This window comes from Salmo salar, chromosome 03 (genome assembly GCF_965601325.2).
Source record: "Salmo salar chromosome 03, fSalSal1, whole genome shotgun sequence".
Lineage (NCBI taxonomy): Eukaryota > Metazoa > Chordata > Actinopteri > Salmoniformes > Salmonidae > Salmo > Salmo salar.
The window spans coordinates 60,802,365-60,819,565 of record NC_138293.1 but is presented as its reverse complement, the minus strand read 5'-3'; the positions used below and the strand labels follow the sequence as shown (position 1 = coordinate 60,819,565).

Sequence of the window (17,201 nt, the reverse complement as noted above, 5' to 3'; positions counted from 1 at the left end):
CTATAATGGAACTTTTTTTACTTTTCGTCTGGACTTTGAGCGCGCCTTGTGCATTTGGATTACTGGACTAAACGCGCGAACAAAAAGGAGGTATTTGGACAAAGATGAACTTTATCGAACAAAACAAACATTTATTGTCTAACATGGAGACCTGGGAGTGCCATCAGATGAAGATCATCAAAGGTAAGTGATTCATTTTAATGCTGTTTCTGACTTTTGTGACACCTCTCCTTGGTTGGAAAATGGCTGTATGGTTTTCTGTGGCTAGGCGCTGACCTAACATAATCGCATGGTGTGCTTTTGCCGTAAAGCCTTTTTGAAATCTGACACAGCGATTGCATTAAGGAGAAGTTTATCTTTAATCGTATGTTAAACACTTGTATCTTCAATGTTTATGATGAGTATTTCTGTAATTTGATGTGGCTCTCTGCACTTTCACCGGATGTTTGTTTGAGACAATGCACTTCTGAACATAACACGCCAATTTCTAATGAGGTTTTTGGACATAAAGATGAACTTTATCGAACAAAACACACATTTATTGTCTAACATGGAGTCCTGGGAGTGCCATCCGGTGAAGATCATCAAAGGTTAGTGATTAATTGTAACGCTATTTCTGTCTTTTGTGACACTTCTTCTTTGGAAAATGGCTCTATGGTTTTCTGTGGCAAGGTGCTGACCTAACAATTGCATGGTGTGCTTTTGCCGTAAAGCCTTTTTGAAATCAGACACTGTGGCTGGATTAACAAGAAGTTTATCTTTAAAATGGTGTATAATACTTGTATGTTTGAGGATTTTTTTTTTGAGATTTCTGTTGTTTGAATTTGGCGCCCTGCAATTTCACTGGCTGTTGGCGAGGTGGGACCAGAGGTTATTAAGTGCCTTTGAACGAGGTATGGTACTAGGTGCCAGGCACACCGGTTTGTGTCAAGAACTGCAACGCTGCTGGGTTTTTCACAGCAGCGTTGATACACAGTTTCCCGTGTGTATCAAGAATGGTCCACCACCCAAAAGACATCCAGCTTGACATCCAACTTGACACAACTGTGGGAAGCATTGGGGTCAACATGGGCCAGCATCCCTGTGGACCGCTTTCTGCCCCTTCTAGAGTCCATGCCCGATGAATTGAGGCTGTTCTGAGGGCAAAAGGGGAGGGATGCAACACAGTACTAGGAAGGTGTTCCTAATGTTAGGTATACTCGGTGTGCATGCTAAATGTCTGCATACTGCAACACTTCAAAGATTGTCCTACCTTCTTTTTGGGGCCGCTGTCCTGGGGAAGCTCCTTCTCCTTCTTCCTCTTGTGACCGTCCTGCCTCCCCCCGTCATCTAAAGAGGGGGGTTTCTTTTTGGTGGGCGGTGGATCGTCGGTCAGCTTCCATCGGCCCACCTCCCCGTTGTCCATCCGTCTCTTCCCTGAGCCATCACCCCCGTCCTGATGTGTGGAGAAAGGGGAGGAGAATTGAAGAATATGTACAGTACATTCGGGAATGTATTCAGACCCCTTCCCTTTTTCCACTTTGTTAGGTTAGTCTTATTCTAAAATTGATTAAATTACCCCCCCAATTTACACACAATACCCCATAATGACAAACCAAAAACAGGTTTAGACATTTCCCCCCCCTTTTTTATTTTTAACCGAAATACCTTATTTAAATAAGTATTCAGACCCTTTCCTATAAGACTCGAAATTGAGCTCCGGTGCATCCTGTTTCCATTGATCATGCTTGAGATGTTTCTACAAATTCAATTCATTGGACATGGTTTGGAAAAGGCACACACCCGTCTATATAAAAGGTCCCACAGTTGACAGTGCATGTCAGAGCAAAAACCAAGCCATGAGGTTTAAGGAATTGTCCGTAGAGCTTCAAGACAAGATTGTGTCAAGACACAGATCTGAGGAACAGACCCCAAAAAATACTGCAGCATTGAAGGTCCCCAAGAACACACAGTGGCCATCATTCTTAAATGGAAGAAGTTTGGAACCACCAATACTGGCCGCCCGGCCAAACTGAGCAATTGTGGTAGAAGGGCCTTAGTCAGGGAGGTGACCAAGAACCCGATGGTCACTCTGACAGAGCTCCAGAGCTCATCTGTGGAGATGGGAGAACCTTCCAGAAGGACAACCATCTCTGCGGCACTCCACCAATCAGGCCTTTATCGTACAGTGGCCAGACAGAAGCCACTCCTGAGTAAAAGGAATTAACATGACAGCTCCTTGGAGTTTGCCAAAATGCACCTAAAGGACTCTCAGACCATGAGAAACAAGATTCCCTGGTCTGATGAAACCAATATTGAACTCATGGGCCTGAATGCCAAGCGTCACGTCTGGAGGAAACCTGGCACCATCCCTAGGTTGAAGCATTACATTACATTTCCATTTAAGTCATTTAGCAGACGCTCTTATCCAGAGCGACTTACAAAATGGTGCATTCACCTTATGATATCCAGTAGAACAACCACTTTACAATAGTGCATCTAAATCTTTTAAGGGGGGGGGGGGGGGGGGGGGGTTAGAAGGATTACTTTATCCTATCCTAGGTATTCCTTAAAGAGGTGGGGTTTCAGGTGTCTCCGGAAGGTGGTGATTGACTCCGCTGTCCTGGCGTCGTGAGGGAGCTTGTTCCACCATTGGGGTGCCAGCATGGTGGCAGCATCTTGCTGTGGGATGTTTTTCAGCATCAGGGACTGGGAGACTAGTCAGGATAAAGGGAAAGATGAACAGAGCAAAGTACAGAGAGATCCTTGATGAAAACCTGCTCTAGAGTGCTCAGGACCTCAGACTAGGGCGAAGGTTCTCCTTCCAACAGGACAACAACCCTCAGCGCACAGCCAAGACAATGCAGGAGTGGCTTCAGGACAAGTCTTTGAATGTACTTGAGTGGCCCAGCCAGAGCCCAGACTTGAAACCGATCTAACAGCTTCCTATCCAACTGACAGAGCTTGAGAGGATCTGCAGAGAGGAATGGGAGAAACTCCCCAAATACAGGTGTGCCAAACCTGTAGCGTCATACCCAAGAAGACGAGGCTATAATCGCCGCCAAAGGTGTTTCAACAAAGTACTGAGTAAAAGGTCTAAATGCTTACGTAAATGCGATATTTCCGTTTATTTTATTCAAAGATTTCTAAAAACCTGTTTTTGCTTTGTCATTACGGGATAATGTGTGTAGACTGAGGGGGGAAAAAAACTATTTAATCCATTTTAGAATGAGGCTGTGACATAACGAAATGTGTAAAAAGTCAAGGCGTCTGAATACTTTCCAAATGCACTGTATATGTAATAGCCTACTACAGTATATGAAATGGGGATCGGGTCAATGAAACAAAATGATATTCCAATTTAAGAGCTTATTTACACAAATTCTCTATAAAGGACTAACGTGTTCCATTCCAAATCAATCCTCCTACCTTATCAACCACTGATTAATCCATACATCATAGATGTCCTTTGTCACCCTCTCTGGTTTAGTTTTATCAGCAGAGCCTGACAGACCAGTGTTCCCAGTCACAGTTCTCACCTTACTGGTCTTGCCTTCCTTGTGGCATTTAGGACACTCCCAACAATTCGGGATTTCATCATTTATGATGCCTTCTGCTTTACCCATCTGTTGGTTGGAGAAAATAAAACAATGAAATCACAATAATCATTCAATCAATAAATGTATATAACCAAAACTAGATAGAGCAGACATTTTACTTAAGACCGTATTAATGGAAGATAGCTAGAGAAGTGTGTGTGTGTGAGAGAGAGTCTATGACAGCCGGCCATACACAGAGGATCTGGCCCCACCTTGAGGCAGCTGGGGTGGATTATCTCGTTGCAGATGGTACACTCCATCAGAGAGAGGCTGAACTTCTCTTCTTCTGTGTCTACCGTGTCCTCCTTCCCCGCCTCCCCACACGAGAAGCACACTGCTGTGTGGGGCAACACAGGCTGCAAGGAAGAAAATAACATAACACGTTATATAACCATGTTACACAATATAATATTTATTCAATACAAATCAAATATTGTATGTGCGTATCCAATATAAATGTGTATTTGTACATAAATCAAATATTGTATGTGGGTCCATTCAGGATAGAGGGCTCAGAGGTGGAGCTGTAACCATGTATTCATTATGGATGGTACATTTATTATGCATCTAAATTGAAGCTCAGGAATAAATTAAAAGAATTTGATACCTGCTGCTCTTAGGAGGACCTAGCTAATTGAGAGTGCGTGGATGAAAGCAAATGCATTAATATAGAGATATTTGCCGGCCACGTAAAAAAACTAAAAAAGAGGTAAAGGGAGGACTGCTTTTTCAGAAGCACAGGGACAGAGCACTGTATTTATTAGGTTTATTTTCTTTGACACGTTACCCCAGTTGTCCAGCTCAACATTTTCATGAACCTGCCAACAGTGGAATTTTGACTATCAAAAAAATAAAAACTGCACTGAGGTGAAAATTACTCACTTATCAAGCCAAACAAATTTGAGGCCAACAGAATCTGGCCAAGATCCATTGACTAGAAATTAATGAGATTGAAGACCTAATCTGCACAGATTCTGTGGATTAGTATCTCTGTATACATCCAACCTAATTTCCTTCCTTTGCCACAAGACCAGTCTCCCAGCTATCTGTCGAGAAAACATAACTGATCAAAGCAAATTGCTGCCCTCACAAAAAAAGAACACCCAAGTAACAATGTGCTCAGTTACCAAGGAAACACATCACATTTCCCACGTCTCAGCAACCAGCCCTCTATGCCATTTGAGGCATTCGCAAACCAATCGATAAAAAAAAAAGAAATCCCACCCTAAATCATTAAAGGTGTTCGAACAAGCTTATCCATTTTCATGCAGGGGATGACTACTCTATTTTGATGGCATTCGCTCTCTGAAATAGCTTTGCTAAACCAGAGGCCGATTTGCAGAATGTAAGCAGCAAAAAAACAGTTGACATATAGTATGTCATACAGTGCCTTCAGAAAGTATTCATTCCCCTTGATTTATTGCACATTTTGTTGTTACAGACAGAATTCAAAATTGATTAGTGATCTCTCACCCAACTACACAATAATGAAAAAGTGAAAGCATGTTTAAAAAAAAAATGTTGCTACTTTATTGAACATTTTATACAGAAATCTAATTGACATAAGTATTCACACCAGAGTCAATAGAAGCAAATTTGTCGGTGATTACAACTGAGTCGTCTTGGGTGTCTATCAGCTTTGCACATCTGTATTTGGGGATTTTCTCATTCTTCCTTGCAGATTTTCTGAAGCTCTGTTAAATTAGATACATATCGCTGGTGAACAGCAATCTTCAAGTCTTTCCACAGTTTTTCAAATGGGATTCAAGTCTGGGCTTTGGCTGGACCACTCAAGGACTTTTACATTCTTGTTCTGAAGCCATTCCAGCGTTGCCCTGGCCGTATGCTTGGGGTCATTGTCCCGTTGGAACGTTAATCTTCGCCCAAGTCTCAGGTCATTTGCACATACCATGGGCTGCCACCACCATGCTTCACGGTAGGGATGGTGTTAGACAGGTGATGAGCGGTGACTGGTTTTCTCCAGACATAGCGCTTTGCATTCAGGCCAAAGAGTAAAATGTTTGTCTCATCAGACCACAGAATCTTTTGCCTTATGATCTCAGCCTTTTTGCAAACTCCAGGTATGCCGTAATTTGCCTATTTCTCAGGAGTGGCTTCCGTCTGGCCACTCTCCCATAAAGCCCAGATTGGTGAAGTGCTGTAGAAACTCATTTTTTCCCCCTCCATTTGATTTATTTAGCCAGGATAGTCCACTCACTAACAATTGCCACTGTTTTCCAGGGAGTCCTGGGTTCCATAGAATCCATAAACAAATATATACAGCTAGGGTTGCACATTTTGGGGAATATTCAGAGGTGGGAACTTTGTGGGAATTAACAGGAATATGGTAAAATATTGGAATTAACAGAAATATATGCAAAAGAATACCATTTAAATGTAGATGTTTTTTGCGTTGGATATATTTACCATATCATATGGAGACAAACCTTTTACCTTAAGACAATTGCAAATGATTAAATCGTTCCAATAGAAATAAAAGAAACAAATTGAATTACAAATTGGAACTGGGATGATTTCACTGAACAACAAAAGGGAATATTGAATGATCCCCAATGATCCATCGCATCTCCCAAAAACATTTTCAACATACATCTGTAAAATGATAGCTTTAGTCTAGAAACTTCAGTTGTCTTCCTCTCAGGCTTCCATGTCTTCTCCCTGGACCTCCTCAATGTCCACCTCTTGATCAGAGGCCTCGTCTTCACTGTCACTTTCCAACCTTGTTGAGGATGGCTCGTTGTCAGGCTCAAAAAGCCTCAAACTTTCCCGGATGGCCACCAATTTTTCAACCCTTGCATTGGTCAGCCTGTTGCATGCTTTGGTGTGTGTGTTCCCAAACAAGGACAATTTGTGCTCTGAGGCAGCTGATGTTGGTGGGATTTGGAGAATGATGGAGGCAATAGGGGAAAGAGCCTCAGATCCACAAAGTCCCTTCCACTAGATGGCTGATGAGATGTGTTTGCATCTCCATCCCAAAGACCTTGCTTCGGAGTGTACTTCGCCAGACTGCCAAGAACCTTGCCCTCATCCAGGCCAAGGTGGCGAGACACCATAGGCCTTGTTGATCTCTGTAACAGACAGGATGCTCTTGCCAGCATACTTGGGGTCCAACTTGTACGCTGCGGCGTGTATGGGCTTAAGGCAGAAGTCTTAACACTTTTTGATGCATTTCAGAACTGCAGTTTCCTTTGCTTGGAGCAACAGTGAAGTGGGCAGGACGGTACGGATTTCTCCTATTACATCTGCAAGCAGAGTCTGAACATCAGACAGGGTGGCATTGTCTCCCTCAACGCATGCAATGGCTACTGCTACTGATTTCAGGAGTTTCAGGCTGCTTACCGCTCTCTCCCAAAATACATCATCCAGGAAGTTCCTCTTGATGGGGCTGTCCATATCGGCAGACTGTGATATGGCCATTTCTTGGAGAGACTCCTTCCCCTCCAGGAGACTGTCAAACATGATGACAACACCACCCCAACGTGTGTTGCTGGGCAGCTTCAATGTGGTGCTCTTATTCTTCTCACTTTGCTTGGTGAGGTAGATTGCTGCTCTAACTTGAGGACCTTGATCACATACCTAACCATTTCCTTGGCTCTCTTGTAGAATGTATCCATTGTTTTCAGTGCCAAGATGTCCTTGAGGGGAAGATTTAATGCATGAGCAGCATAGCCAATGGGTGTGATGTGAGGGTAGGACTCTTCCACTTTAGACCAAGCTGCCTTCATGTTGACAGCAATACAGTCCGCTTTCTCTAGGATTTGCTTGACCTCCACTTGAACTCTGCATCTCAGAGTTTAACAGGTTGAAGGGGTGTATGCTGGGCAAAGAACATTCAGAAATCTCTTCCAATACACATTGCCTGTGAGCATCAGAGGTGAACCAGTTGCATACACAGCTCGAACAAGACATTCATCAGCATTTCTCTGACTACGTTCCTCCATTGAGTCAAAAAACCTGATTCCAGGAGGACCATGAGCTGTTGCTATCGATAAGGTGTCTGATTCATCATGTTCACATCGAATAGAAGTAGAGGGACTTTTGTCAGACGTTGCGTGTTGTGAGCGCTGAGGAAACCTTATGGATTTGGCCAGATGATTCTGCATCTTTGTTGCATTCTTCACATTTGATTTGGCACAGTATTTGCAAAATGTACACAGCTTTTCCTTCTACAAAAGAAACGTAATCTCACTGTCAACTGTGTTTATTTTCAGCAAACTTAACATGTGTAAATATTTGTACGAACATATGATTCAACAACAGACAAACTGAACAAGTTACACAGACATGTGACTAACAGAAATTGAATAATGTGTCCCTGAACGGGGGGGGGGAGGGGTCAAAATCAAAAGTAACTGTCAGCATCTGGTGTGGCCACCAGTAGCATTAAGTACTGCAGTGCATCACCTCCTCATGGACTGCACCAGATTTACCAGTTCTTGCTGTGAGATGTTACCCCACTCTTCCACCAAGGCACCTGCAAGTTTCCGGACATTTCTGGGGGGAATGGCCCTAGCCCTCACCCTCCGATCCAACAGGTCCCAGACGTGTTCAATGGGATTGAGATCCGGGCTCTTCGCTGGCCATGGCAGAACACTGACATTCCTGTCTTGCAGGAAATCACGCACAGAACGAGCAGTATGGCTGGTGGTGTTGTCAGGCCCACAAGCCCTCATGGCAGGATGAGCCTGGAAGGGTACCACATGAGGGAGGAGGATGTCTTCCCTGTAACGCACAGCGTTGAGATTGCCTGCAATGACAACAAGCTCAGTCCGATGATGCTGTGACACACCGCCCCAGACCATGACAGACCCTCCACCTCGATCCCGCTCCAGGGTACAGGCCTCGGTGTAACACTCGTTCCTTCGACGATAAATGCAAATCCACCCATCACCCCTGGTCAAACAAAACTGCAACTTGTCAGTGAAGAGCACTTTTTGCCATTCCTGTCTGGTCCAGCGATGGTGGGTTTGTGCCCATAGGCGACGTTGTTGCCGGTGATGTCTGGTGAGGACCTGCCTTACAACAGGCCTACAAGCCCTCAGTCCAGCCTCTCTCAGCCTATTGCGGACAGTCTGAGCACTGGAGGGATTGGAGGGATTTATTGCCCTGGCCACATCTGCAGTCCTCATGCCTCCTTGCAGCATGCCTAAGGCACGTTCACACAGATGAACAGGGACCCTGGGCATCTTTCTTTTGGTATTGTTCAGAGTCAGTAGAAAGGGCTCTTCAGCATCCTAAGTTTTCATAACTGTGACCTTAATTGCCTACCATCTGTAAGCAGTTAGTGTCTTCATGACCGTTCCACAGGTGCATGTTCATTAATTGTTTATGGTTCATTGAACAAGCAAGGGAAACAGTGTTTAAACCCTTTACAATGAAGATCTGTGAAGTTATTTGGATTTTTACGAATTGTAAGTCGCTCTGGATAAGAGCGTCTGCTAAATGACTTAAATATATCTTTGAAAGACAGGGTCCTGAAAAACTGACATTTCTTTATTTGCTGAGTTTAAAATTCCATGTACAGATAAATAGTTAAGCAGTTAGATTAAACAATTCATTTGTAAGATACATGTTTTAAAATGAAACATGTATGGAAACAAGTGAATTAACACTACTCAGTTAGCAGGCTCAAGCAAGCTAAAACCCACATGGTAGAATAAACTAACTAGCAGAAATTGTTAACAAGTTAGAAATTATTTAAACACTTTGCTGTAGGCTACTATTTAATAGGTAATACAAAATCATGTATGTCATAAAATATATTCACCCCATCCAGTATTGTAATCAAAACTTAACAGAAAGCATGTAGTCCTTGGCTCAGACAGTGTAGTAGTGTGGGCTCAATAGCATCTCATTAGTGTGCAAGATCTTGAGAATCAGCTGTACATACATGTGATAGAAAAGTGCACTGCACATGTGATAAAATAATGCACCGTGCATGCAGAGGGTTGCAATTCCATTGGGGATAGTTTAACCAAAATATGCCACACGACCTAGAATTGCCTTGTGTATCCCACAAAAAAAAAGTTCACTGTTATAAGCTGACTTTGATGAATTTAAGCAAAATTCTCGGGCTTAACTTCCCATGGAAAATTTCCGGAAATTTCTCAGAAAGTTTCCGACCCTTTGCAACCCTATACACAGCATACCCACTGGCATACATACAAAAGCACATATAAGACCGCTTTCCTTCTAGCAGGTTCTCCCATCTCAGCCAAGGAACTTCGTAGTTCTGTCAGAGTAGTTATTGGGTTCTTGGTCACCTCCCTGACCAATGTCCTTCTTGCGCAGTTTGGTCGGACAGCCACCTCCAGGCAGAGTCTGGGTAGTTCCATATGTTTGAGACCAATGTGCTCTTGGAAACTTTCAACACTCTAGAAATTGTTTTATACACTTCCCCAGATATATGCCTCATCACAATTCTCTCTCAGAGATCTACAGACAGTTCCTCAGACTTTATGGTATAGTTTCTGCTCTGACATGCACTGTCAACTGTGAGACCTTATATAGACAGGTCTTTTTCTTTCTAAATCATGTCCAAACAATTTAAAATTGGCCACAGGTGGAGTCCAATCAAGTTGTAGAAACATCAAGGATGATCAAAGGAAATTGGCTGCACCTGGGCTCAATTTGTAGTGTCAAATGGGTGTGCATATTTATGCAAATCAAGGAGTATGAATATTTTCTGAAGGCACTGGTAACCGTAGTCAATGCGTTGTCAATCAATTGTGTATCATAAACAACATGAGTTTATATTCCAGTCTAAACAGTGGTTTCTGTTTAGACGGGATCTCAATGAGTGTGAAGGATATGCCAAAAGCTCTTAAAGCTCGTCCTTTCACGTTCGGGAAAAGACGCGGGTCACAACATGTTAGCAGTGTATGTGGAGACTCCCTTCTTCATGTTTATTGTTTGGCAGGGTGGAAGGTTTGTGTAACAGGAAAAACAACCTTAACTTCAGTCTTGCGTGGATAAATTACAATATTTGATTCTGGGGTTAATTCAAATCAAATGTATTTATATAGCCCTTCTTACATCAGCTGATATCTCAAAGTGCTGTACAGAAACCCAGCCTAAAACCCCAAACAGCAAGCAATGCAGGTGTAGAAGTTATAGGTTAGGTAATGTGCTCTATATACCAGATGCCAATCAAATCTCATTACACATTGTATACTTTTGTCGTTTTCAGTGCATTCGGAAAGTTCAGACTCCTTGACTTTTTCCACTTTGTTACATTACAGCCTTATTCTAAAATGTATTAAATTGTCCCCCCCCCCCCCCCCCCAATCTACACACAATACCCCATATTGATAAAGCAAATAGAGGTTAAGAATTTTTTGCAAGTGTATAAAAAAATAACATTTACATAAGTATTCTGCCCCTTTACTCAGTACTTTGTTGAAGCACCTTTGGCAAGCTACAAGCTTGGCACACCTGTATTTGGGGAGTTTCTCCCATTCTTCTCTGCAGATCCTCTCAAGCTCTGTCAGGTTGGATGGGTAGCGTCGCTGCACAGCTATTTTCAGGTCTCTCCAGAGATGTTCGATCGGGTTCTAGTCCAGGTCACACAAGGACATTCAGAGACTTGTCCCGAAGCCACTCCTGCATTGTCTTGGCTGTGTGCCTAAGCTTGTTGTCCTGTTGGAAGGTGAACCTTTGCCCCAGTCTGAGATCCTGAGCACTCTGGAGCAGGTTTCCATAAAGGACCTCTGTACTTTACTCTGTTCATCTTTCCATCGTTCCTGACTAGTCTCCCAGTCCCTGCCGCTGAAAAACATCCCCACAGCATGATGCTGCCACCAGCATGCCTCACCGTAGGGATCTTGCCAGGTTTCCTCCAGACATGACACTTGGCATTCAGGCCAGAGTTCAATCTTGGTTTCACCAGAAAATCTTGTTTCTCATGGTCTGAGAGTCCTTCAGGCAAACTCCAAGAATGCTGTCATTTGCCTTTTTCTGAGGAGTGGCATCCGTCTGGCCACTCTACCACAAAGGCTTGATTGGTGGAGTGCTGCAAAGATGGTTGTCCTTCTGGAAGGTTCTCCCATCGCCGTATAGGAACTCTGGTGCTGTCAGAGTGAATATCAGGTCCTCGATCACCTCCCTGACCAAGGCCCTTCTCCCTCGATTGCTCACTTTGGCCGGGCGGCCAGCTCTAGGAAGAGCCTTGGTGATTCCAAACTTCTTCCATTTCAGAATGATGGAGGCAACTGTGTTCTTGGGGACCTTCAATGCTGCAGAAATGTTTTGTAACCCTTCCCCAGATCTGTGCCTCGACACAATCCTGTCTCAGAGCTTTACGGACAATTCCTTCAACTTCATGACTTGGTTTTTGCTCTGACATGCACTGTCAACTGTGGGACCTTATATAAAACAGGTGTGTGCCTTTCCAAATCATGTCCAATCAATTGAATTTACGACAGGTGGACTCCAATCAAGTTGTAGAAACATCTCAAGGATGATCAATGGAAACAGGATGCACCGGAGCTCAATTTCGAGTGTCATAGCAATGGGTCAGAATACCTAAGTAAGGTATCTGTTTTTTTAATTAATACATTTGCAAAAATGTCTAAAAACCTGTTATCGCTTTGTCATTATGGGGCACGATTCTTTTTCTTTAATCCAATTTAGAATAAGGCTGTAACGTAACAAAATGTGGAAAAGGGATTGAATACTTTCCGAATGCACTGCATGTACTGTGCATTTAACAAAAGTTAGTGTCAGATGTTACATCCTATCTAGAAAATGGCATCAGTTGTACAATTGATACATTTACTAATGCATTCACTTTTGGATGCAATAGAGCAGTGGCACTTTTCCTAGTGAGAGTAGAAAAATATTGGTAACGAGGCAAGAATGAGCAGTGTTGGGGCTGGGAATTGCCAGGGGCCTCACAATACAATATTTGGTGCTGATACGATATGAATCGCAATTCTCAATTCTATATGTATTGCAATTCGATACTGTGATTTTATTGCGATTCAAAGTTCATATATATTGCTCACCATATGTCTACTGCAGAGGGACAAGAAAGAGCGTAAGTTGCTGAAAACAAATAGCCTGTCTATTTAAAAAGATGGAGAACAAGCTATGAAGGAAAAATACTGGAGTTTTGGTGCAGGTACAGCCAACTAGCAGGAAAAAAAACAATATTGCAAAAATGATACCATCTCAAAAATAATATCCTGATATGTAACTGTATTGATTTCTCCCCCCATCACTAGTGTGTGTGTGTGTGTGTGTGTGTGTGTGTGTGTGTGTGTGTTCTAACTTACCGCTGTGCACTGTCGGAGCAGACAGGACTGCTTCATCCTTCCGGGCCCGCCAAACTTTTTCATGTCCTTGCAGAAGTGGCACTCGCCGCACTCGGTCCGCATGCAGGCCTGACAGCGTCGGCACCGCGTCCGCCGCCGCCGTGCCCCTCCCAGAGCCTTACTGCCTGACATCCCCTCTGCAGTCAACTGGGGAGAGGAGAGACACACAGGTCAATGCAAACATAAACTACATATACTAGATGCAGCAGCCAGACCTCCCCTCTGGAGAGAAGATACAGGTAAGCACAAATGTATACAGTGCATTCAGAAAGTATTCAGACCACCGTTTTGTTACATTACAGCCTTATTAAAAAAAAAATGTTTTATCTACACAAAAAACAGATACCTTATTTACATAAGTATTCAGTCTCTTTGCTATGAAACTCAAAATTGAGCTCAGGTGCATCCTGTTTCCATTGATCATCCTTGAGACATTTCTACAACTTGAATGGAGTCCATCTGTGGTAAATTCAATTGATTGGCCATGATTTGGAAAGGCACACCTGCCTATCTCTATAAAGGTCCCACAGTTGACAGTGCATGTTAGAGCAGAAACCAAGCCATGAGGTCAAAGAAATTATTCGTAAAGCTCCAAGACAGGATTGTCTCTAAGCACAGATCTGGCGAAGGGTACCTACAACTTTCTGCAGCATTGAAGGTCCCCAAGAACACAGTGGCCTCCATCATTCTTAAATGGAAGAAGTATGGAACCACCAAGACTCTTCCTAGAGCCGGCCACCAGGCCAAACTGAGCAATCGGGGGAGAAGGGCCTTGGTCAGGGAGGTGACCAAGAACCTGATGGTCACTCTGACAGAGCTCCAGAGTTCCGCTGTGGAGATGGGAGAACCTTCCAGAAGGACAGCCATCTCTGCAACACTCCACCATTCAAGCCTTTATGGTTGAGTGGCCAGACTGATGCCACTCCTCAGTAAAAGGCACATGACAGCCCACTTGGAGTTTGTCAAAAGGCATCTAAAGACTGACCATGAGAAACTACATTGAACTCTTTGACCTGAATGCCAAGTGTCACTTCTGGAGGAAATCTGGCACCATCCTTACGGCGAAGTATGGTGGTGGCAGCATCATCCTATGGAGATGTTTTTCAGCGGCAGGGACTGGAATAGTCAGGATCGAGGGAAAGATGAATGGAGCAAAGTACAGAGATCCTTAATGAAAACCTGCTCCAGAGTGCTCAGGACCTTAGACTGGGGTGAATGTTCACCTTCCAACAGGACAACGACCCTAAGCACACAGCCAAGACAACGCAGGAGTGGCTTTGGGACAAGTCTTTGAATGTTTTTGAGTGGCCCAGCCAGAACCAAGACTTGAACCAGATCGAACATCTCTGGAGAGACTTGAAAATAGCTGTGCAGTGACGCTCCCCAACCAACCTGACACGAGATTGAGAGGATCTACAGAGAAGAATGGGAGAAACTCCCCAAACACAGGTGTGCCAAGCTTGTAGCGTCATACCCAAGAAGACTCGAGGCTGTAATCGCTGCCAAAGGAGCTTCAACAAAGTACTGTAAAATGTAATACTTCAGTTTCTTTTTAATAAATTAGCAAAAATGTCTAAAACTTGTTTTTGCTTTGTCATTAGGGGTATTGTGTGTAGATTGATGAGGGTGAAAAAACAATTTGATACATTTTAGAGTAAGGCTGTAATTAACAAAGTGAAGGGGTCTGAATTCTTTCCAAATGCACTGTACATAACAGATAGGCTGTAACTGTATATGCAGTGTATAAGACTATACCACATGCACATACTGTCTGACATCCCGTCTGCAGTCAACTGAGGAGAGAGGTCAACAAACTTTACATACACGACAGTCAACTGGAAAACGGAGACAGGTTAACATCCGGACATCCACTCTGCAATAACTGAAGAAAATTAGACAGGTTAGCACAAATACGCACTGCAAATACAGATAAGCACCCCAATCGGAATATCTCCTCATGTCATATGGGAGGGAGGACAAACAGTTCAGGAACATACACAAACTGGGGTGTGCGCCAAAGAGAGCAGGATAGATAAAGAGAAGGAAAGAGGAGAAAGGACAAGGGCTTATTCAGTGAACAGACTGAACACGCATGCCAGTGCATTCATAGACCCATATAAGAGACCGAGAGAAAGACTGACAGTGCAAACACTAGTGGGCAACAGGAGGCCAGTCTGCTCTCTAGACTACTCCTCAGACAGACACCATAAGTGCTGACAGGCTATGCTCCTTGCCCCCATGTTAACAAATACAACAGGGCACATACTGTAGGGAGTGTATGGAATCTCCACATTCCATGCCCTCTAATAAAAATAGGGTTGGTTTACTCTTAGCCCACGTGACAGGCCCCAAAGCTAGTTGCTTATTTATTTATTTATTTTTATTTCACCTTTATTTAACCAGGTAGGCAAGTTGAGAACAAGTTCTCATTTACAGTTGCGACCTGGCCAAGATAAAGCAAAGCAGTTTGACAACATACAACAACACAGAGTTACACATGGAGTAAAAACAAACATAGTCAAAATACAGTAGAAAAATAAGTCTATATACAATGTGAGCAAATGAGTTGAGATAAGGGAGGTAAAGGCAAAAAGGCCATGGTGGCAAAGTAAATACAATATACCAAGTAAAACACTGGAATGGTAGATTTGTAGTAGAAGAAAGTGCAAAGTAGATATAGAAATAATGGGGTGCAAAGGAGCATAATAAATAAATAAATACAGTAGGGGAAGTTTGTTTGGGCTAAATTATAGATGGGCTATGTACAGGTACAGTAATCTGTGAGCTGCTCTGACAGCTGGTGCTTAAAGCTAATGAGGGAGATAAGTGTTTCCAGTTATAGAGATTTTTGTAGTTCGTTCCAGTCATTGGCAGCAGAGAACTGATAGGAGAGGCGGCCGAAGGAGGAATTGGCTTTGGGGGTGACCAGAGAGATATACCAGCTGGAGCGCGTGCTACAGGTGGGTGCTGCTATGGTGACCAGTGAGCGGAGTTAAGGGGGGACTTTAACTTGCAGGGTCTTGTAGATGACCTGGAGCCAGTGGGTTTGGCGACAAGTATGAAGCGAGGGCCAGCCAACGAGAGTGTACAGGTCACAGTGGTGGGTAGTATATGGGGCTTTGGTGACAAAACGGATGGCACTGTGATAGACTGCATCCAGTTTGTTGAGTAGGGTATTGGAGGCTATTTTGTAAATGACATAGCCGAAGTTGAGGATCGGTAGAATGGTCAGTTTTACGAGGGTATGTTTGGCAGCATGAGTGAAGGATGCTTTGATGCGAAATAGGAAGCCGATTCTAGATTTAATTTTGGATTGGAGATGTTTAATGTGAGTCTGGAAGGAGAGTTTACAGTCTAACCAGACACCTAGGTATTTGTAGTTGTCCACATATTCTAAGTCAGAACCGTCCAGAGTAGTGATGCTGGACAGGCGGGCAGGTGCAGGCAGCGATCGGTTGAAGAGCATGCATTTAGTTTTACTTGTATTTAAGAGCAGTTGGAGGCCGCGGAAGGAGAGTTGTATGGCATTGAAGCTCGCTTAACTTGGAACACAACGCCTCGGGAACTTAACAGATATTGTTTCTTGTAACAACAAATCCTGCCTCGCCCCTTCACTCTAGGAACTATCACAGGTGAGCCTACATTTCTTTAAAACAGCCAGTATCAAAGAGCCCGTGGCGAAGGCACTGAAGCCCTGGGTCTTCTCTTCTGTAAAGAAGAATGTGGTTCCTGCCTAGAACGAGAGACTGGTCAGGAAGATCATTATTGCATCATGAGTGACTGAGGATGTTGAGGGGTTTTGGGAGGTTCAAATTGCATTGCGTGGGCAACTAAACAGATATATTTTAGGCTGAGGGAATAATAGGCTTTGAAATGTCTAACGGTCCCATGATTCATCATTAGATCTTGGACATTTGTTTACACTCTCTGACATTTTGAGTAACTGCGTTTCAAATTAAGTGCTCACTGATGGCACAACTGTTGTCTCTGTGGACCTTCAGCCAGTGGATGAACTGCATTAGGATCCATTTCTTCTGTTTACAGAACCTTTAAAAAGAGGCCAAGTTTAATGTTGGTGCCACAATCTCTGGATGGTACTTTTAAGGCATAGTGCTTATTTAAAAACCTATAGGAAACAACTGTACAAGCCTATCTACTGCACAATTGCATGAGGGTTAGGCATATTTTGCCTGTTAACAGGTAATACACAACGACAACTGATTCCTTTCAGATAGAATTCAAAAGGCTTTTTTGGACTTCAGTGGATACTTAAAAAATAATTTTACCT

The 17,201-nt window shown here is 43.4% G+C and overlaps 1 protein-coding gene across 3 annotated transcripts in view; it reads right to left on the bottom strand.

Moving 5' to 3' along the window:
- Positions 1–17,201, bottom strand: part of LOC106600803 (F-box/LRR-repeat protein 19) — a 38,873-nt gene that overhangs the window by 10,967 nt on the left and 10,705 nt on the right. For all 3 annotated transcript variants that reach the window (XM_014192492.3, XM_082973643.1, XM_082973642.1), the window contains exons 2-5: positions 12,875–13,060; positions 3,791–3,934; positions 3,519–3,605; positions 1,253–1,435 (exon numbers count right to left, since the gene is read on the bottom strand). In XM_014192492.3, coding sequence (XP_014047967.1) covers positions 1,253–1,435; positions 3,519–3,605; positions 3,791–3,934; positions 12,875–13,045 — 585 coding nt within the window. In that variant the 5' untranslated portion in view covers positions 13,046–13,060. The remainder of the gene's footprint in view (positions 1–1,252; positions 1,436–3,518; positions 3,606–3,790; positions 3,935–12,874; positions 13,061–17,201) is intronic.